General features: G+C 39.4%; 1 protein-coding gene across 2 annotated transcripts in view; it reads right to left on the reverse strand.

The window, feature by feature from the left end:
* The window catches only part of dock4b (dedicator of cytokinesis 4b), a 111,523-nt gene that overhangs the window by 39,223 nt on the left and 48,927 nt on the right, over positions 1-23,373 (reverse strand). For both annotated transcript variants that reach the window (XM_053650738.1, XM_053650739.1), the window contains exons 9-22: positions 20,618-20,699; positions 20,449-20,509; positions 20,152-20,284; positions 17,798-17,886; positions 15,084-15,209; positions 11,109-11,233; positions 10,614-10,776; positions 10,103-10,209; positions 7,466-7,619; positions 7,180-7,277; positions 5,995-6,078; positions 4,252-4,352; positions 2,168-2,249; positions 1,763-1,933 (exon numbers count right to left, since the gene is read on the reverse strand). In XM_053650738.1, coding sequence (XP_053506713.1) covers positions 1,763-1,933; positions 2,168-2,249; positions 4,252-4,352; positions 5,995-6,078; positions 7,180-7,277; positions 7,466-7,619; positions 10,103-10,209; positions 10,614-10,776; positions 11,109-11,233; positions 15,084-15,209; positions 17,798-17,886; positions 20,152-20,284; positions 20,449-20,509; positions 20,618-20,699 — 1,576 coding nt within the window. The remainder of the gene's footprint in view (positions 1-1,762; positions 1,934-2,167; positions 2,250-4,251; positions 4,353-5,994; positions 6,079-7,179; positions 7,278-7,465; positions 7,620-10,102; positions 10,210-10,613; positions 10,777-11,108; positions 11,234-15,083; positions 15,210-17,797; positions 17,887-20,151; positions 20,285-20,448; positions 20,510-20,617; positions 20,700-23,373) is intronic.

A 23,373-nucleotide genomic window follows, 5' to 3' on the forward strand; every position in this document is an offset into this window, starting at 1 on the left:
AAAGCTGATGGAGACAGCACGTGATATTTAGGGCCTACAGGGCCAGAACCACATTCATTTATGAGACATGAAACATTATAATTTGTTGACTCCTGACTTGAAAGGCAATGTACCCTAGCTTTCTAAGTGAGGGGTGGACAAATCATAAATGCATTAGCTAGTCCACTGTGAAGTGGACAACTGGGAACCAAACAAAGCATCACATCTACAGTGCACTACAGTGTATCATGGACTGCTGCTGCTACAGCTTGTCTACAGTGAAGGCAAAGTGAATGAAAATGGACAACACACTTCTAGCCACTGTTGTGTGGAGAAGGCCAGGGATTAGCACAGATTACTGTAGAACAGCTCTGCCCTGCATTCTCTTACTGCTTTTCTCCTGCTCTGTATACAGATTAAAACACCCAGGCTTTACAACACGGATAAATACAACATGTGGCAGGAGCCAGATTAACGCCTATAAATGCTCTTCGTCTTTTGAGCTGTATTTTCAGTTGTATTCAAGGTAAAATAAAGTAGACTTTATTGGCCATTATTAAATGATTAATGACATTTTTTTAACCCCCTGCTGCCTGCTCTTCACAGGATAATAAGAACTTTGTTAAAAATATATATGAAACTAAACTGATTGGACGATTAAAGCTATTCCTAAGAGAGGGAGAGAAAAATAAATGTAAAAAATGATAATAATAATAATAATTTTAAAAAATGAAAAGCAGAAGGAAATGATATATTAATAATAAACTATAAAAAGAAAAAGAACGGAGAAAATAAATGTGAATGTGCCCATGAACAAGTTAAACCCAATTTAGCAGCTAAACGGGAATGAAGAGATTTTTTTTTTCTATTCAGTCCTCTACAGAGAAAGTACACATAAAGAAGGAAAACAGAGTCATGTCTAGTTTCATAAGGATGTTGAGGTTTCTTTCCATTTTCCAGCAATTTCTGTCGTTGCATCTCTTCTTACCAGATTTACTTCTGTTTTTCTCAGGTTTTGTGTTGCACTATGCTGCTTTCACAGTCTGTCTGATTAGCTCTATTAGAACGGTTTTATCCGTGTTAATCTTTTCATACGAGCACAATGCAGATCTCGTGAAAGCAGACTGGTCTTGTATGAGGACTGAGGGGGTGAGGGAGTACACTGCACCAAACACACTACTGTTCAGGGAAAGAGAGTCAGGCTGTACACAGAGCTGATCGTTTAGTCAAGCTCATTCACGGGTGTCTTCAGCTACTTTATCTCAACCTAGAGAGAGCCATTGTGCTGAGACTCCTCCTCAAACACACCATAAGGCATGAATTATCTCCCTAAAGCCATAGAAATTCAATTAAGAATAGTCAACAAAAAAAAACTGTGTGGATTTTGTCTTTAAGGATAAAACAACTGATGAGGGAACATTACTATCAATTACAGCTGATACTGCAAAGCAGAAAAGAATAAAGATGAATTAACAATTATAAAAAGCAGATCATCCTATCCCGAAAAGAAATAATGTGTCGCCCTGAAGTGCGATGTTCGGCTGACATTTTCACTGTTCACCTGCTGCAAATTGTTCAAACACACTTGCTTTATAACATTAACGATCTAACACTTCATGAATAATTGACATTTCTTTGTAGGCTTTGTGAATTTTTAGGCTTATTTCTCTTTCAGTCAAGAACAAAAATGCGCTGTTTTTGAACATCCCGATTAAATATAGTTAATCGACGTTAACTTTATGGTTGTCTAACATTCAAATAGTCTGCGTTCCACTGGCCTCACCTGTGTGTGCGTGATAGCGCCGGACCCTTTGCTCTCCTGCGACAAGAAGAAGCGGATGGACATGAACAGTTCGTGCATACAGCAGCGAAACTCTTCCTCGTTCTGGCCTCCCGTGGCGAGAGCAAACAGCCTCCGAGATTGGATAATGTACTTAAAGATGTACTCTGTCGCCTGCAAAAATAACATCAGTCATGGAACAATAAGACAACTTGTTTAGTGCTCTAATTACACATGCAGGAGCAACTGAAAATAATGCATCATAGAAGTCCTTAAGCGTCCAGAGAAAAACAGAGCACCCACTGAGTTCTCTTATTAAAGAAAAGAAGTCAATCTTTAATATTACAGCATTAGAGGAAAGTGCTCAAAGCTAAAAATAAAACAATAAGAAATTGCATAAGCTCCTACCTTGAGTACTCGCTGGATGTGGTCCTGGTGTTCGGCTTCAATGATGCGGTCCACGTACCATTTCAGTACCTTAATCAGGTCCCTAAAGATGAGACATCATGGTGTCATGATCAGTAACAACTTCCAAGTCAGGATGTCATTCTTACTACGCTGATAGAGGTTATAACTGTGAGAAATGACTTGGCAATCTGCACTCATCAGCCTTCTGACTTGCCATTTAGGAAAATGGAATAAACTAAATAAATGTCAAAGAGACACACCATCAGTGCGGTACATTGTATCAATGCAACTGTTTTCCATTTCTCACCTAAAGAAAACAATTTGAAGTCATTTCACCAAAAAGTTAGACTTCTCTTTCTGTGAGCAAGAAGTGTGTCCGTGCATGTTATATAATTTGTTGCATAATGTAAGAGACTGCAGGAGTGTGATCCTGATAAATCCATCACTAAAACAGAGAGTTAGTGATGAAGCCTTTATGAAACAGCGGGTAGCTGAGGCTATATGAATTGCAGGAGAAGTTGGAAAAGTGACGGATACACAAGCAGAAGAAACATCTGCCTTCCAGGCAGGGAAAGAATGAGTGTGTGTGTGTGCGTGAACCCTGCATCAGTGATCATTGTGCATGTCTGTTTCAGGCACTGGCACGAATACGCAAATATTTGGAAGTGAAAACAAAATTCAAGCTGGACAACAGAACACACAAAAATGAAAATTCTTAATTTATTTATTAACTTTACACTGCTGAGTCCAGTACCAAAGACAAATTTAACACTACAGCAAGTCTAATACCAGACTTCACCATGCAAGAAACATGTGTGAATGTCATTGTATTGTTAAACTGTATCGTTTAATTATACTGGCATTGGTAGAATCTGTGCTCTGATTGGTTACAATGGCAGAAGGGACCGGGAACTTATGGTCTACAGAAGTTGCACAGATGAACGGTAATGTGAAGACATGCTGGAGACCACCATATTAGGTCTACTATGCACTGATGTGAAAACAACACAGAGTTAGGCCTAGATTATATTTCTGTATTTATGCATATTTGTGTCACAATGTACAGAGGGGATTTATGAGCAAGTGTTGAATGCATAGACACATTTTACATTCTCTTGCTAGTCCAACAGTGTGGTGTGCTTAACAATAAGCTGCAAACAACACAATTTTCCCCTACTGCATCCAGTACTTAACATCTTTTACAGGCTGGAGACCTGTTCATGCTCCACAACCCAACAGCTTGTGAAATGAGATGATAAAAACGTTCTAAAAAAAAATATCAGTTTGGACATATTCATGCTGTTAGGTTCTCAGGCTGGTGTCTTTAATTAATGTCTCCTATGATAAACATCTTGCATCGACAAATATAAATAAAAAGTGGGTAGATAACATTCAGGTTATATGCAAGTATGAAGACTTCACCCTGTGCAAGTGTCTACACACGATGCCCTGAGGTGCTTGAGGATACACGCTCACAGAAGTATAAATCAGCCTTTATGCACCACAAAGCTGCCATTACAACTCTAGAGCTAATACAACGCACCATCAGCTTTCATTTAAAGACAAAATGAAGATGTGAGACTTGAAAATAAAGAAAGACTTGAATAAATGTCTTGTACCACAGACAGGCCTATGGACAATGCTAACAGTGTTAAGGACACAAATACAGTTGGCTGTATAAGCAAGATCAAGCATACTCTAGTCTTCCATTTCTCTATTTATAATATTACTACTGGGTCACCTACTAGAGGGACATTGTGTATGTATGGCTGTGTGAGAGTGTATCTAAGACAGGAATCTGTTGGCAGTGTGTGAGTAGGGAGAACAGAATGTAGCATCACACCGAGACCCAGACCTGTGGAGTTACTTTGGGAACAGACTGTTCTGCAGACAGCCGGTGGTATGCAGGTGACCAGTTTACACTTCACTGAATCGTCATGCAGATCCAGTAACACAGCCTCTCAACATGGTCATCGGCCAACTTTTCTGCATTTTATTCAGAGGCACTATATACACTCGCTGCATGAAGGCATACTGTAGGCAGATCTCAAGAACAAGTATACTTGAGCTCAAGCACTACATACCTGTATGACAACGCTCCTGCAAAATGGCTCTCAATGTAGGTGTCCATGACGGGTTGAAAGTGCTGGAACTTGCTGTCCTGGAGTAAGTTTATAATGTGCACCTGGGGAAAGGAATAGGAACTGGTTTAGACTATATGATTTTTTTTTTTTTTTTTACTAAGCTAAAGTTAAAATTAGACAATTCTTCAGCAAATGACCAGGGCTCTCGTTTATCAACGGGAGTGTAAAACAAGTACTAAATTTGTGAGCAAGACCCACTTGTGCACATATGTAAACTGATATTTATTACATGTGTACGCACAGCTGTACGCAATGGCCACTGATTTTAATTGATGTACTTGTGGATGTGGATTCTCATTTGCATAAAGATGGTAAACGGTAAGTGGTAAACTACTTCCCTGTAAAATGCACAGTAGCCTACTCGCGGTGCTGCTTGTTTCAGATGACATAGAACATGCCAAAAGGTCTCAAATGATGAACTTCAATAACTATGAAGTAAAGATATCGTTGCATGAAGCAGAGCAAAACAAAAATGGTTTATTTGGCACTTTTACGAGTGTGTCTAATAAATAACGAATTAAAAAAAAGAGTATGTGCGTGCATTTTAATTCTCCAATTACATTTAGAAACTCCGCATTGGCATGAAAATTCATGATCTTTGCTGTTTTTCCACTGCTTATTCTACAATTTGGAAATGTAATGTATTGCAGCGTGAGCTATATGAACAAAGATAAAATGCGTCATTATTCAACTCGTAGTTGGTTGCCAGTACAAGCTCCAATTTTTCTTTGAAATCTACTCGTAGCTAAAAGCCCTTAAATAGCGACCAACTAAAACGGCACTGGGCAAACGAAATCGACTGATGATCCACTTCTCACGCTCAGCATAGATTTTACAGTGGTGCTAAAAACAAATGTCCTCCGCAAAGCTACAAGAGCCAAATCTTCAAATGAGGAATATTTCTGATCGATCTATACATGTTCTTTTTATACGATTTTACATCTGTCTGCATCTTATGAGCATTGAAATCAGTAATTACTCTCTCAGTTATGCTGATATGATAGACAGTACTTAGAAGATATAGAAGCTCCACATAGTCAGTTTACCTGACATCACACTTTTCTACCACTAGGAGTTCATGCACATGCGTCGTCAGGAGTGTGCGGAAACATACACACATCCTTACACATAAGCAAAACTTCAAAAATCCCATTCAACGCATAGAAACCTGTGTACGTATGGTTTACACATAAAACTACGTGTACGTATGGTTGATTACATTTTATGTTGTGGAACATCCCTAAGAAAGGAAAATGAATCCACACCTTCAGATTTGTAAATACAACAGCATTGTAGTATGATAGCAAATAACCTTATAAGCTGCATCTGAATTAAGCTGTGCAACAACACTTGTGTATTATTTCACATAATAAATGAAGTGAAAACACAGGGCCTCAAATCGTATAATGTTTAGAAGCAATTTAAGTTGATGATTTTGCCTGAATGGCTAAAAATGCTGCAAATTCACATAAAGTTGAGCTCTGATGAACCAAAATTCACCACCATGTGTTGCACAGATCCACAAGAGCTCTCTGTTAAACATTAATCAGATACTGAGTAGCAAATTTGCAAGAGGACATGTTGTTACAATTACTTTTTTTTTTTTTTTTTTTAAACATAAATATCCTAAGGCTAAAATTGTACCAAGCTGAAGGTACAACTGACACTGATTTTAAAACTTACAAGAGAATCAAAGACTTTGAGACCATATCTCTGCGCGCTCTCATCCAAGATTCCAAAGAGCGTGTCCAGTGTATCCTGTAAGAACTGGGAGACATACGATTTCAGTTAGAAACATAAAACAGATATAGTTCACTGCAAAAGTTTGCATCCCCATGGTCCATGGTTTATGGGTGAACAAAGAATATAATGCACCTCCGTTGTACTGCTTATCTACCCGATAATAAAACTCTATGATGTTAAAATGAAATGTTTGTGAAGAACACAAAACAAAATACAAGAGTTTTTGCCAAAATACAAAGTTTTGCCTTGACCCGGTCTTCAAAAATGACCTCAAGAAGGCAACGTATGATAACTGGAATAGTTATATCGAGAAGAATATTATAACTTGGAGCATCCAAAAACTGTTTAGAAGATATGGATGAGGATGTAAGGAATTAAAAGGAAAAGGGCTGGCAAACAAGTTAGACAATATTAATATCACTTGTGTTTTTGTTCACTAATAATATATTAAAATACACTAGTTTACTATTTGTTGTTACTTAATAATGTGAATTCTCAATCATGCTAAATGCTTTGCTTCTACAAATTTCTTTGCTAACTTAATTTTGACCCAAGGGCACTAGCCATTCTTTCTGCAATAGTTAAACAGAGAGTATGGCTAGTGACACGCTCATTAGTGAAGTGTAAATGCAGTGTAGTCGTGCAGTAGTGACTGCTTCCCTGCACTGGCTCCCAGTTAAATACAGGGTTCAATATATGGTATTTTAATGGTATTCAAGAGTTTACATGGATTGGCACCAGAATATATTACAGATCTTCTACAGTTATATCAATCACCTAGACTTTTAAGATCCACACAGTTTTCTTTTAAGTGCTCCAAAGTCACGAATGAAATCTAAAGAAGAAGATTGTGCCTTCTCTGATGCAGCTCCCCGTCTCTGGAACAGCCTCCTGGTCTACATTAGAGCTTGTGATGAAACTGAATCTTTTAAATCACTATTGAAGACTCCTCTTTACTCTGGGTATAACTGTCCTTAAATGTATTAGATTTGGTGTTCAAGTGTTATATTGTATATGCTTAAGTGTGTGTGTATGGTAACTTTGAGTGTAAAGCACTTTGGTCAACTCGTCTTGTTTTAAACGTGCTATATAAATAAATTGTGATAGATTGTGAGTGTAGTCTACCTTAACTATTTCAGAGCCATCAATTGCCTTCAGTTTGGACAGGCTGTCACTGATCCTCTCAGGGTGCATCCTCCATTTCAGCAAATCCAGCATATCACCTGCACAGAGCAAGCGGTGCAATATGTTATCTCTGCATCACTGCTAATCCTGCTGCTGTTTAACGTCCTAAAATCTCACAGTATAACACACAAGCCATGCAGAAACCACATACTGTGTAATGTTCTTATACAATGAGAGGTATTCCAGCACACATCCAGGCACACACAATATGAGGAGAATAGTGTACCATTCTGAGTGAGTTTTGTGGAACAGAGGAATGAGGTGATCCAGAAGGACTCCTTGCTGCTTTTCACAGCTTGGTTGTTGCCCGACTGGTTGGTTTTGAAGACGGGTAGATTGAGGTAGCGAGCACAGTCCTGAAGATTAGCGTTCTCCTCACACTTGGAAAAAAAGAAGGCAGACATTAACTCTTAATTTTCACCTAAAATGCTCACTCCTACCCACATCAAAGCAAAAACACCCACTCCCGCCCACAGGTGAGTAAAAAACACCCACGCCCAGCCACATGAGTAAAAACCCCACGTGTGTAAAAAACACCCACTCCTGTCCACAGGTGAGTAAAAACACCAACACCCACCCAAACGAGTAAAAAGAACACCCACTCCCACCCACATGAGTAAAAAACACCCACCCCCACCCACAGGTGAGTAAAAACACCCACTCCCACCCACAAGTGAGTAAAAAAAACCCACTCCCACCCACAGGTGAGTAAAAACACCCACTCCCACCCACAAGTGAGTAAAAAAAACCCACTCCCACCCACAGGTGAGTAAAAACACCCGCTCCCACCCACAGGTGAGTAAAAAAAACACCTACTCCTGCCCAAAGGTGAGTAAAAACACCCACTCCCACCCACAGGTGAGTAAAAAACACCTACTCCCACCCACAGGTGAGTAAAAACACCCACTCCCACCCACAGGTGAGTAACAAACACCCACTCCCACTCACAGGTGAGTAAAAAACACCTACTCCCGCCCACAGGTGAGTAAAAAACACCTACTCCCGCCCACAGGTGAGTAAAAAACACCTACTCCCGCCCACAGGTGAGTAAAAAACACCCACATTCACCCACAGGTGAGTAAAAAACACCTACTCCCACCCACAGGTGAGTAAAAAACACCTACTTCCACCCACAGGTGAGTAAAAAACACCCACTCTTGCCCACAAAAGTGTAAAAAACAATCACTCCCACCCACAGGTGAGTAAATGGTAAATGCACACTTATATTGCGCTTTTATCCAAAGCGCTTTACACTGTGTCTCATTCACCCATTCACACACACACACCAATGGTAGCAGAGCTGTCATGCAAGGTGCTAAATTGCCATCGGAAGCAACTTGGGTTTCAGTGTCTTGCCCAAGGACACTTCGGCATGTGGAGTCACGTGGGCCGGGAATCGAACCGCCAACCCTACAATTAGTGGACAACCCGCTCTAAAACCTGAGCCACAGTGTAAAAAATACCCACTCACGCCCACACGAGAATAAAAACACCCACTCCCACCAACACGAGCAAAAAAAAAAAACACCCAGTCACGCCCACACGAGAGTAAAAACATCCACTCCCACCAACACGAGTAAAAAAAACACCCACTCACGCCCACACGAGAGTAAAAACAAAAAAAAAAAATCACCCACTCTTGTCCATGAGCATAAAACCTGCCCACTAGAGTAAAAACGACCCACTTTCACCCACATCAAGGGCTGTAACTGTAGTAAAAAAAAAAAAAACTAACAATAAAACAAGCTGTATATAATAAGTTGTAAAGCTGAAAACAAAGTGACCAAAATATTATAAACATGGATTAAAAAAACTCCAGAAATAAACCACCACAGATACTTTATAATTCCTTTTTAATGATTTTTTTCAAAGAAACTGCTTCAAGTGTATTTTGTTGCACAAAGGTAATATTTGATATTTTATCACGTTATCATGGTACAGTTGTTTGGCCATATCGCCTAGCGCTAGTTTGTACTGTCATCACAAACACTGAGGCTTAAGAGTGCTTATATATTAAGCAAATTTCCCTCTTTTTTGAGTGTGTACACTGTACATATATTTCTCTATTCTAGTAAAGCCTTTGCACTTATCACCATGCTGACACTCAAAATCACAGCATATTTTTGACATATGAAGATGTCCGTGCAGCATGTGTTATTTGAAGGACAGCCACACACACGAGCGTAAGAGGATGTGGTTAAAACTAGGGATGACGTTTGTGTCAGCATTTAGTGGAAAGACGATTTCTTTCTTTCTTTCTTTGTACAAGCCCACTGAAAAGATCTGTTTATTGCATTGTTGGTGTTTGAATGTACTTTCTGCTGAATATTTGGCTCAGCAGCGAAAGCGCTTTATGTATGGAGTCGCATCAACTTAAAAATCACTGGCTTTTCTTGTTGTGGAAGAAAATAATGAGAGGTTTGCTCATTTTCCTTAAACGAACGTGTCTCTCCTGGCACGCGGCAGTGTCTTTACTCATGAGAGTGGTTATGTTGTGTGTGTGTTTCTTTTTATTTGATGCCATATTTAAGAAAGCGGTCACAGATGCATGCAATATACTGCCATCTGAGCTGACCTGGGGACAAACAGAGCTCATTTTTGTGCTATTTCTGTAAATTCATACTGTAATCTAAAATCTTAATTTAGCAAGAGACACCTTCAAACAGCAATCTGCACAACCCTTGTATCCCAAGCGTTCCTCAAGCATATTCATTTGCACAAAATCACTGCTTGAACCTGGCATACTGGTGGCAGGAATATCAAAACATACTGTATAAACAATAAACATTCAATGGCAGAAAAAAAAAACCTCAGTCACGAAAAACTTACATGTTCATTATGTATATGAGCTGAAAGGAAATACCTTATGAACAATAAGCTCATGGGTGCCATCAGGCAGAGTTCGTCCATCTTCCTGCATTAAAGGGACAAACGAGAAGCCGAACAGCTTCTTCTCCCCTTTGTCTTTAGCTAAGGAATAGACAAACACACAAAATAACATGTCATAGTTTGCATTTTCAGATTTCATTTTTTTTTTATTGTCTCTGTACAAGTAACACTGCACAATAACACTGTTGAATCTCATCTCATTACATCAGGGGTGCCCAATTTTACCCACAAATGGTGCCAGCTTTCATTCCAGTGGAAGATTAAGAGGCATGGCTTCTGCTTGGTTAGAATGAAAGTCTGCACCCATAACAGCCCTTTCTGGATAAAATTAGACATCCTTATGTAGGAAATCTCATCAGGGTTTGAAATGAACTTTTTTTTTTTGATGAATTCACATTATCGTATCCTACACAGCTCAAATAGTCAGCTGTATGTGTAGGATATAGAAGTGTCAGTGTAATAAAGGATCTAACAAGCCTTCTTACTGGAGCAGTGGCGAAACTCAAAGCGGACATGGGAGCCGCGGAACATGTCGACGGGGATGGGCAGCTTGATCTGCTCGGCCCAGCGTGGGCTGTTGTTGTGGTACAGCACAAAGGAGTGGTACTCATCAGCCCCCGGCTCACCTGCACCCGCTGCAACATAGCCCTGCAGACCAGCACACATACATGCATGCACACACACACACACACACACACACACACACACACACACACACACACACACAAAGTAAGCAAAGAAGTGATGCATGCTGCCCATCAACTCTTATTTTCCATTGAACCAGGAAAACCACAAGCCAACAATAGCACTATCGGTAAGCGTGAAAATAAGCCTGTCATGTTTGTTTAGATTTGCTGCACTGTTGCATGGTTTTGGTATTGCATGCTTATTGAGGTTAATTCTATAAATACTAATAGCACATATACAACAGAGGTGTTAACGTGCAAAATTTTAACCAAAGGCCGTGTAAAACTGAATACCCGGAGAATCTGTCCATCAGCATCCAGTGCATAAACGGTGATTTCCACATTTCTGGCTACTGTCTTCCCTCCCTTCTCAAACTCTCCTTTCTCCAGGGTGACATACAGATCGTTCCTCATCTCCCCTGAGACAAAGCAGACAGATGATGGGGGTTAATGCATGAAATGTTGTGCAAAGTATATATTAGGTTTTTACACATAAAATAGTAGATTATTGGATCAGTTAATAACACTTGTAGAATAAGCTTAAATAGCAGCTCATCTGAAATACTACACAGTAGCTACATTTCCATGTAGTCTAGTAAACTGTTAAGCCGACTCATGGCTCAGCTGGATTCAAAACTGATTAATCATAGAGAATGCTCCATTAACTAAAATAATGTGCCCCATAAAACATTTGTATTAAAGTATGTGCACAATTTTGGCATATATATTGTGCATGTGCATTTGAGTCACAATGCACACAGACCACCACAGCAGCAACACAAACTATTCAGTTCACATCATATATACATATCGTAGATGCCTGTTTGAGCTAAAATTGGACTCTCTTTGTGGGCTGATTATCCCTACTGAGTTGAATTAAACTCGGAGTATGCAGCATTTGGATAGAAAAAAATCCTGACACTTCAAAGCAAGAGAACAAGAAATGAACTTACATGGGAGGAAAAAAGCTTGGAAAAATCAGTGTTGTAGTTTATGACAGACATGCAGGAGCAAAGGCAGGTGAGTTTACTGTTTAATACTGTTTTGCTTCTCTTTAACTTGATCTCAATTCCTATCAATGTGGTATTTCAGCTATTTCACTTAGTTTTGTAATTGGATTTGAGTTAAGTTTGCTAGTTTACAGTGTCTGTGATGTAAGATTTAGATTACATCATGTTGCTTGACCGATTCAAAATAAATGTTGTTGTAAAGGTATTTTTGCATGAAGCTTATTCTTTGTTAAATTTATGTGAAGAGTGGACAAATATTAAATTCATTAATCTAGCCCATGGGGAAAACTAAAGTTGCAGTATGACCCTATCTAGCTAACATAATATACAGTGCTGCTTGAACGTTTGAATAGAATTTTCTATATTTCTGCATAAATAGGACCTAAAATTCATCAAATTTTCACACATATCCAGGGTAACGTCTAAGCAACTAAAAGCCTCTCTCACATTGGCTAATGTTAAATGTTCCACCAATGAGTCCACCATTAGGAGAACACTGAAAAACAATGGTGGGGATGACAGGGTCGCAAGGAGAAAGCCACCATTCTCCAAAAAGAACACTGCTGGCCATCTGCAGTTTGCTAAAGATCACATGGACAAGCCAGAAGGCTATCGGAAAAATGTTTTGTGGACGGATGAGATCAAAATAGAACATTTCAGTTTAAATAAGAAGCATTATGTTTGGAGAAAGGAAAACACTGCATTCCAGCATAAGAACCTTATTCCATCTGTGAAACACTGGTAAGATCATGGTTTGGGCGGCTTGCCATCATTGATGGAACAATGAATTCTGAATTATACCAGCAAATTCTAAAGGAAAATGCCAGGACATCTGTCTGTGAACTGAATCTCAAGAGAAAGCGGGTCATGCAGCAAGACAACAACCCTAAGCACACAAGTTATTCTACCAAAGAATTGTTAAAGAAGAATAAAGTTAGTGTTTTGGAATGGCCAAGTCAAAGTCCTGACCTTTATTCAATAGAAATAAAGGACCTGAAGCAAGCAGTTCATGTGAGGAAACCCACCAACAACCCAGAGTTGAAGTTGTTCTGTTCTGAGGAACGGGCTAAAATTCCTCCAAGCCGATGTGCAGGACTGATCAACAGTTACTGGAAACGTTTAGTTACAGTTATTGCTTCACAAGGGGGTCACACCGGATACTGAAAGCAAAGGTTCATATACTTCTGCCACTTACAGATATGTAATATTGAATCACTTTCAATAAATAAATGAGCAAGTATAATATTTTTGTCAAATTTGTTTAATTTGGTTCTTGTCATCTACTTTTAGGACTTGTGTGAAAATCTGATTATGTTTTAGGTCATATTTATGTAGAAATATAGAAAATTCTAAAGGATTCACAAACTTTCAAGCACCACTGTAATAATTAGATTGTCATGTATCAAAGGAAACAAAATCATATATATGATCATGTATCACATCGTGTTTGTGGCAAAAAGTCAGCAAGACACTGAGCATTGTTTGAGCAATGAGATATGTTCTGTCCTCACATTACATATAAAAAGATATTATCCCAGTCTCTCTAGTGTCTTCTCTTCATATGTTTAACTATATGATGTCTGCGTGCAGTAAGCAGGAGTTACATCATAGTTTTACACTGCACTTTATTTATTTCATCAGTGTTCCTAATTATAAAAAGATGGTCTGTCATCCATATACATTAATTAATCTGCTTAGTATAAACCATTTTACCATCAACCAAACAGCACCTCCACAGATATGTGTAGTGCAGCAGATGGTGGGATTCATGAGGCCTGTGCTACAGTTACAATATTGAGGTGGGTCACACTGCAGTAAAGTGCATTACATTTAAACATGAAAATACCAAATGGAAACTTGTTTTTCCAGAAAGTCAACAGGAAGTAAGGTTTTCGTTCTGTTCTTGTTGAACCTACATTTCTGCAAGCCAAGCACCCAAAAAAAAAAAAAAAAAACCCAGCTAAGGCTACTGATTTGTCCACCCCCGTGAGCACACATTTGAGTACTTTCAACTGACACACACAAACTGAAACTACCATTACTTCTATGCACGCATACACACCCAGGGCATGCACACAAAACCACACTGACCTACAATATTGCTTTCAACAGGTGCGTCCTGTGCCTCACTACAGACAAGACACACATTGTTATTCATACAGACAGGAAGAAGGCCTTCACTGTCATACCTTCTCTGTTCTCATCACCCATCCACACCTAAACACACAGGGCAAAAGTGCTGCACAAGCACTGTTCCTCCACTGGTGTTCAAAAACTCGATCAAAAAAATAAAATAAAAAAGAGGCCAAAGGTTGAGTGAAAGTCTATAAGTACGTTACTCCATTGTAGCACAGAGCAGCAATATCCCACTGAAGAGAAAGCCTGCTGCTCTAAGGGGGAACTAATTATAGACCAGACAGCTCCATGCATGGGTGGCCAGTCTGCTTCAGGCAGCTTGGGATAAAGGGGAAGGTGAACACTGAAGAAAACAGAACTGTGCTAAACTTCCCTAAATAAATAGCTTCTGGAGAAGTACAGCACTGAGGCAATGGAGAATCTGCAGAAGAAAAAAAAAGAAAAAAAAACTACCGTTGCTCACGTGTGCGTCCGCTCACTGTGTGCTCTCTCACTGAGAGCTTTGCTGTCATACCAACTGTTGCTAAGGTAATGGCCAAATGCACACAGTAAATATATTATATATATATATATATATATATATATATATATATATATATATATATATATATATATATATATATATATTACATTAAGGGTGTACATTTTCTTAATGACTGTACAAGGCAAAGATATCAAGCCACATACAGAAAACTGAAACCAGACAACAATCCTGGAGCTACTGACTAAAAGCTAGCCAAAAGAGCACACTTATTTCCTATGTACATGCCTCAAATCAGCTTATATATAGCTCATATAAACTAGGTGTGGCCTGAATATTTGAAACCCTGCCTTAATTAGTTTATCATGTCAAACTGAATTTTGTACTTCTAATATATGTGCATACCCATAGTCTCAGAAGCAGACAATTTGAGTTCTGCCATGAAAAGTAGTGGAAGTTACTGGAAAACATTAGTGTGGAAATGAATACAGTGACATGTGATTCAGGAGGCATCAATTCCACTTTTTTCCCCCCATATAATATCTACATCTGTGTATATCTATATCTAGAGCTTTGTATAGTCCAACACTGATCTATTACTGACATCCTGGAACAACACAGACAGATGTTGGGTTTCCTCACCTGGCATGATGATGTCAGAGAAGCCCAGTTTCCTGGTGATGGACACACCCCGGGAGAAAATGACCATGTACTCCCTCCTCAACTGCTCAATGTCCCCGTGGAGTAACTGGAGAGTCACTGCTAGGCCTGGAGACACAACAAACATAACAGGTATGTCGCATCTCGTGTTTCTAAAGTTCTACTTGTGCATAGAGGAAATACTGCACTGCATAGTGTTCTGACATACATAACATCACACATTATTTGTCCAAAATGTAGTTCAGTACTTTGTCTTGCAAAGGCTTACATTATAACTACAATCCCTTTTAGGCATTTCAGTCACATAACATAAAACTGGACTAGCATTGGCACGGAGTTACTTTGATTTCAGAGTTTCTGTTTTTCTCAGGTCAGTGTCTGAGCGTCTCTTTTGCAGCCAGCAACTGCCAATCAAACAGTGACTTCAGGCAACCAGCAGGAGATATACAGTGCAAATATAAGAGATATCTGTGCAAAAGACTTACTACTCGCATGCAAAGAAATGCTGTAAAGCAAAGATGCCTTCAAAAAGAATCAAATGAAATGTTTATACATTAAAAAAAAATACTACAAAGAGCAGTAAAGCGTAATAAATGAAACAAAGTCAATATATGGTGTGACAACCCTTTGCTTTAAAAAAAAAAATTAGTCTCCAGTACAATTAGTGCAGTTTTATAAGGAAATTAGCTGCAAGTTTTATTGAGCATCTTGCAGAACCAGCCACAGTTCTAGAGAGTTTGACTGTCGCACTTGCTTCTTATTTTTGCAGCAAAACCCAGCCGCCTTCATTATGTTTTCTGTCTGAAAAATGGTCTCTTATGTAATATCCTGCTTTCTTTACTGGCATAGAAGCATTTTTCTGTAACATTTCATTTTGTGCTAGAAAACTAATGTTTGGGAATCTAAAAAGTTATTGTACTGACTCGATAATGCAGAAGTCATAAAATAAAAATCTATAACAATGTTTGTACTAAATAAAATAAACAGCATGCCTAAGACTTTTGCACAGTGCCGTATAAGTTAAAGTAATTAATATCTAATGTTGTATGTTAGAAAATGAAACAATGGGGCATCCACATTATGTAGAATTTAACTGCGAAAAAGTAGCACTTGGCACCGAAGTAGTGACACTACTGCCCAAAACTGAGTGTAGGAGTATCAGTCGAGAAAATCAGACTGAAAATTTACCTGATCAGAGCAGTATAGCATCAACCTTATACAGGAAGCTTGAGTGCCCCCTTTTCTGTCTGCTGCACTCCCTTCTTCTGTGCTTTATACATACTTTCACTTCTCTTGTCTAACTTCTGTTCTATAAGGGAAGGCTCACACATTTCAGCCATGTGCACACACAGCACTTGTGGATAAGAGCAGAGGTTTTTCATGGTGTATAAATATATCACTGAAACATTTTGACAAAACTCAGTGTAACAGAGAGATACTTATGCAAAGGACAAAGCAGCCAAGCATTTCTAGAATATTACACGTCGTCTTACATGGCAGGTATGCTAATCAGTGTTATAAGGGTCTACAAGTTTCATGTCCTGTAATCAGTATTTAACAAAGAGAACCTGAAATGTCCATGATTAAGAATAAACCCAATACTTGGACTAACTAACACTTAATTATACATGGCAATTCATTGAGTGCACACAGCTAGAGAGGAAACCCAGTTACCCTGACAGAACAAACAATCAATAAGCAATCGTGCACGCACACACATGCACGCACGCAAACATACATTCATAGTCATACAGACAAGGTTAAAACACAAAGAGAGGCATGTATTAATTCATGTTTTTCCATTATACAAATATAAGATTTAACATATTAAATCCAGCAATGGTGTTAATAAGATCAAATTACGCCCCTTTCAATGTCTCGGCCTACAATCATGTAATACGCGTAATATGTATGGAGATTAATGCAACAATGCAGAAATGATCAATAATTAATTATCATTCCATGCACATTAATATGAGCTCACTAAGCGTTTCCCAGTCAGTGGTTAATTAAAATTAATACAACTTTCTACACGTCAATTCCCATGTGAAGAAATCACATCTCTATTTATTCAGAATGAATCAGTCAGTGGGGATTTTGCAGGACATGAGTTATTCTCGCTCGCCAGGCAGACGCTACACATCAGTGCTGATAAGACAGTCGAGTAAATGATTTTGTGTCAGTCACTGGATTTAATGTATTCACTCATACGGCTTGTGATTATTCAAGATCCACGTATTTGATGCTACCAACAATTATGGGAGCGAGTCAAAATTGAATGAAACTGAAGATCTTTGACAAATCCATTCTGCACACATCATATGTAAATCTCTTAAGCTATCTCTCTTTGTTTGTGAAATACAGCACTTAACTAGCATAAATAATTACACAATTAATGCATGCATGAGCCACCATGACACCGCCTTTATTCTAACTCTCAACTAAGCCCTTAAATCAAGTGAAATCAAGCTTGTGTGAGAGACATAGCACTACCTGTTATGCCGTTAAATCCTACATGCCTCATGCTGTTTCTAGGTGAAGTTGTTGCTGAGTAAATACTGCTCTATGAACTGCAGGAAGAAACTCCATAGCAACTCCAGCAGAAAGCTCCTCAGCTAAAGCTCTTCTAAACTGATGGTGATATCGAGTTCAGTCAATACCTCCAGACCTTTCCTAGGTGTGGATGTGGAACTTACCTGTGTTGGATCCTGACAGGTTATATCTGGAGTTCACTTTTTTTATGATGTTGTCGTGGATTTGACTCCAATCACTCTCAGTGTTACATCTGCAATACAGAGCATGGAGCAATAAAATCAGACATTTCCATATTCACAATGTATTACATATCGCACCACTGCATATATACCTACAATGTGTGTGTGTTTGTGTGCCCAGGTTAAATAGCTTATTCTGCCCACTTTAATGCAATGTAGGTCATGCTACTAAACGCGTCTATGGTGATTTCAGTGCCACTGAATGGTCATTGGGTGTTTTATATGGCTTCATATTTAATGTGAGGAACCTCTGCAATATTTGCAGTTTCCCAAGACACAGATTAAAGCTGTAGTAAGCCATTTGGGCAGTTTTGAAAGTCAAAATGTAAACATATCCATTTCTTCCAACGCTGTATCAGTTTTTCCACTAAGAAATTTTGGTGCCGGCCAACGTGTCCGGGAATGATAAAGTTTAGCGGACAGACAGGAAAAAATCCGGTCATCTCATTCCGATGTTTATTTTGTACTGTAATGTTTTGGACTACACATAGTATATGCGATTGTGGGGGCGAGGACGTGGTTGAGCGTTAGCTGTGGATGTAGAAGAGGCGGGTCGAATTGGCAGGTAACGTGTGATTCTGACCTGTGTTGGATCAGTCTGAATTTCCTTGTGTGTGTCTGTGCTTTCAGTCCCTCCCATAACGAGAGAGAGAGAAAGAGAGAGAGAGACAAGCAGCACAAAGACATGTGCGTGTGTGTAGTTGAATGAGTTGAATAATGCAAGCAAAGCAGAGTACAATTTACAGGAGAAGCATGTGAAAAGAATAATTGCACAGATGCAAATGCAAGCGTACTTTGTCCAACTTATATCTGCTTTATTTAAATATTTTTACCGGACATTGTGTCTGGCAGTTTTTGATTTTATCTGTATTTTCCGGCTAACGGGAACTCTGGTATGTTCAGTACTGCATATATTTTTTAGTACAAACTTTGTTATAGTTTTTTTTATTATTATTTTATTTTATGAATTCTACATTATCAAGTCAGTACAAAAACATTTTAGATTCCCAAACATTAGTTTTCTAGCTCTAAATAAAATGTTTGTATGCCAATAAAGAAAGCAGCATATTATAGGTAAGAGACACTTTTCAGACAAAACACAATGAAGGCTTCCGGATTTTGCTGCAAAAATAAGAAGCAAGTGCGACAGTCAGAAGTCTCCAGAAGAACCGTGTCTGGTTCTGCAAAATGCTCAATAAAACTTACAGCTCATTTGCTTATAAAACTGCACTAATTGTACCGGAGAATACTATTTATGTTTTTTTGTCACACCAAATATTGACTTTATTTCATTTACTACTGTGTACTGCTCTTTACAGTATTTTTAAAAAAAAATTTATGTAGGAACATTTAATTTCATTATTTTGAAGGCATCTTTGCTCTACAGCATTTCTTTGCATGTGTTGAAAACTTTTGCACAGTACTGTATATATTTAGGGCTGGGCGATATGACAAAAATATCATATCACAACACCTGAGGACATTTCTACGATACACGATGCGCATCAGGATATTTAATTTAACTAACAAACTGTTCGCAAAACAGTAGTAATTTAAACAAAAAAAAAATGGATGAACTGAAGACAACACAAAGATGATTATGTTTTTTAAAAAAAAATTAAGTAAAATCAATGACATCCATTCAGTACCATTTAATTTGTAATTATTAAAAACGTTAAAAACATCACCATACCAACGATATTGCATAATCTTATATCGATACATCACCCATCCCTAGTATGTGTGTGAATGTTCTTTTATATTAAAAATCTTTTATTTTAGTTTTATCTGTTATTTATTGTATGTCGGTGTGTATTCTATTTTAGCTGTTTGATGTTTGTTTGGTCTGTTAGCTAAGCTGCTACAAACTAGTTAAATTTCATTGTAAAAGTTAGTGACATATTAAAAGCCTGTTGTCCAATCAGCGTTAATCTTCACTCCCATTAAGACACAGTATTTGAATCTGCCATAGGAGCTTATAGAAACGGCTTCACTGGAGTCCTGCTGTCTTAGGCTTTAAAAAAGATTATCACGCGTTCTGCGCAGTCCACTGGAAATAGTACGCATTAAATGAACGAACAGTGCAATAATGCAGTGAGATATCTGACAACTGGATTCAATAAATCATACTGAATTTTACCAAGAGTGGTCAATAGAAACAAGAAACACTTCATTGCCACATCTGTGTCTGTATGTGTGTCCATAAGCATGTATATCTGTGTCCATCCATCGTGTCTATGCAATGAATAAGGCAGGAGTGATGGTGCATCACTCACGCATAGACTTTGAGGACCTGGTCGTCTTTCGTATCAGCAGTGAGAAGATCTGCGATGCTGACCACAGCGCAGCCAAACGGACGCCTGTACTGCACGCTGCATGTGTTCTTCTTCTCACCGGCACACATCCTCCCTACACACACACACACACACACACACACACACACACACACACACACACACACACACACAAATTTATTCCCATTCCAACCACTGCTAATGGGTACCAGATGGATAAGTATAGATGAAAGAGCTGTATAAATCATTAAATGCAACTAAATAAATGAGCACTCTTACCTATCCTAATGATGTGAACAACAATATACACATCTTTTCTCAGGTCACTGCTCCCCAAGTCCTAAATGAAAACAGAGCAATCTTTAATGGACACAAATTGCTGCAACGCTGCAGAAGCCTTCTCTTTGTGCAATTAGTAGAATTGTTTTGACACTCTCTTAACACTCACCACAAAAAGGGTACAGTGTGTCTCTGTCTTCTCTGGAGACTTGGGCACTCCGTTCTTATTTAGCCTCACAAAGAACCTTTCACTGGAGGGGAGGGATGGCAAAGAGGGGGAAATGAAAAGAGAAAATGAGAGACAGATAGTACAGGAGAGACAAAGAGCACCAATGTGGTCCCAAGGCTTCACAAAGCATCGTGTTTTTCATCACCGAGACGAATGGTTTTTAAACACACAGAAAACTGATTGCTCCGTAGTAACCCACATGGGAGAGGAATCGCTGCAGCTCAATTATTTACAGGCCAGCGTTGCTGAAACCAAATCGCTTCACATGGATCTACAATTGAAAACTCGTTTAATTCACAATTTCTGCTAAAACATTAGTTCAGTTAATCTCACATCCTCAAATGATGTTTCTACATTGATTTTGAGCTGATGAGAAACTGGAGCAGACGTCACGCCAAATAATGCCTTTTAAAATAGGCAGGACAGGCAAATCTGCAAACACAGATCTCTGAATGTTATCAGAAGTAGCAGTGCGAGTCCTCAGGCAACCCGCCAGCATAAAACATTCTTTATGCATTGCAGTTTATACTATTTATCTAGTTTACCCAATATGGCCATTGTCTACTTTTAAAACAGATCATAAATGTCTAATTGTAACATTTTGTGCATCAGTGCAGGAGTGAGAGAGAATCTTATTTTTTTAATCAGATGTGAGACATTCTATTAAAAATCTGAATAAGTTCATAACTCATCACACTGTGAACTTAAAATGGAAGAAAAACTGGAGTGTGTACAGGACATATGGCATGCAGTGCACTCCAGTGCTGTCCAGACAGAGCCACACAAACAAACACAACCAGAGAAAGAGAATGAGAGAAAGAGGGAGAGAGACAGTGAGAGAAAGAGGGAGAGAAAGAGGGAGTGAGAGAAAGAGAGAGTGAGAAAGAGTGAGAAAAAGAGGGAGAGAGAGAGGGAGAGAAAGAGGGAGAGAGAGAGTGTGAGAGAAAGAGGGAGAGAAATAGAGAGACACAGTGAGAGAAAGAGGGAGAGAGACAGTGAGAGAAAGAGGGAGAGAGAGTGAGACAAAGAAAGAGAGTGAGAGAAAGAAAGAGAGAGTGAGAGAGAGAGTGTGAGAGTGAGAGAGAGAGTGTGAGAGAAAGAGGGAGAGAAATAGAGAGACACAGTGAGAGAAAGAGGGAGAGAGACAGTGAGAGAAAGAGGGAGAGAGAGTGAGACAAAGAAAGAGAGTGAGAGAAAGAAAGAGAGAGTGAGAGAGAGAGTGTGAGAGTGAGAGAGAGAGTGTGAGAGTGAGAGGGAGAGAGAGAGTGAGAGTAAGAGAGCATGAGAGAAAGAGAGAGAGGGTGTGAGAGAGAGAGCGTGAGAGAAAGGGGGAGAGAGGGAGAGAAAGAAAGAGGGAGAGATAGAAAGATGGAGAGAGAAAGTGAGAGAAAGAGAACGTGAGAGAAAGAGGGAGAGAGAGTGAGATAGAGAGCGTGAGAGAAAGAGAGTGAGAGTAAGAGGGAGAGAGAGAAAGAGGGAGCGTGAGAGAAAGAGGGAGAGAGAAAGAGGGAGAGGGTGTGAGAGAAAGAGAGCGTGAGAGAAAGGGGGAGAGAAAGAAAGGGAGAGATAGAAAGATGGAGAGAGAGAGTGAGAGAAAGAGCGAGTGAGAGAAAGAGGGAGAGTGAGAGAAAGAGGGAGAGAGAGAGAGAGAGGGAGAGAGAGAGAGAGAGAAAGAGAGAGCGCGTGAGAGAAAGAGGGAGAGAGAAAGAGAGCGTGAGAGAAAGAGGGAGAGTGAGAGAAAGAGGGAGAGAGAGAGCGTGAGAGAAAGAGGGAGAGAGAGTGAGAGAAAGAGAGTGAGTGAGAGAAAGAGTGAGAGAAAGAGGGAGAGAGAGAGCGTGAGAGAAAGAGAGAGAGAGTGAGAGAAAGAGGGAGAGAGAGAGAGAGAGAGAGAGAGAAAGAGAGCGCGTGAGAGAAAGAGGGAGAGAGAGAGAGCGTGAGAGAAAGAGGGAGAGAGTGAGTGAGAGAAAGAGGGAGAGAGAGAGCGTGAGAGAAAGAGGGAGAGAGAGAGTGAGAGAAAGAGAGAGAGTGAGAGAAAGAGGGAGAGGAAGAGAGCGTGAGAGAAAGAGGGAGAGGGTGTGAGAGAAAGAGCGTGAGAGAAAGGGGGAGAGAGGGAGAGAAAGAAAGAGGGAGAGATAGAAAGATGGAGAGAGAGAGTGAGAGAAAGAGAGCGTGAGAGAAAGAGGGAGAGAGAGAGTGAGAAAGAGAGCGTGAGAGAAAGAGGGAGAGAGAGTGAGAGAAAGAGAGCGAGTGAGAGAAAGAGGGAGAGGGAGAGAGAGAGAGAGAGAGAGAAAGAGGGAGCATGAGAGAAAGAGGGAGAGAGAGAGAGACACAGCAACACACACATGAAGAAAGACACACACACACAAAGAAAGACACTCACAGTGACACACATACAATAAGACGAATACATACGAAGACACAGATACACACAGAGACAAACACAGAAACAGACACATGGACAGAAATGCACACAAAATAGACACACAGAGACACACTCTCTCCTGCCAAGTGGTCATGTAATCCGGTTACGTGACTTTCACAGCAGTGTGATAAGCAGAGGAAAGCAGTCTGCTCATGTAGTGGAGCCCATTACACTCTGTAATAGACAGTAGTACAGCAATTAGACCTCCATAACACACACACACACAGCTTAACTGTCTCTCGCACACTGTACATAACTAAAGCCAACAGATAAA

Source organism: Ictalurus furcatus, chromosome 19 (genome assembly GCF_023375685.1).
Source record: "Ictalurus furcatus strain D&B chromosome 19, Billie_1.0, whole genome shotgun sequence".
NCBI lineage: Eukaryota > Metazoa > Chordata > Actinopteri > Siluriformes > Ictaluridae > Ictalurus > Ictalurus furcatus.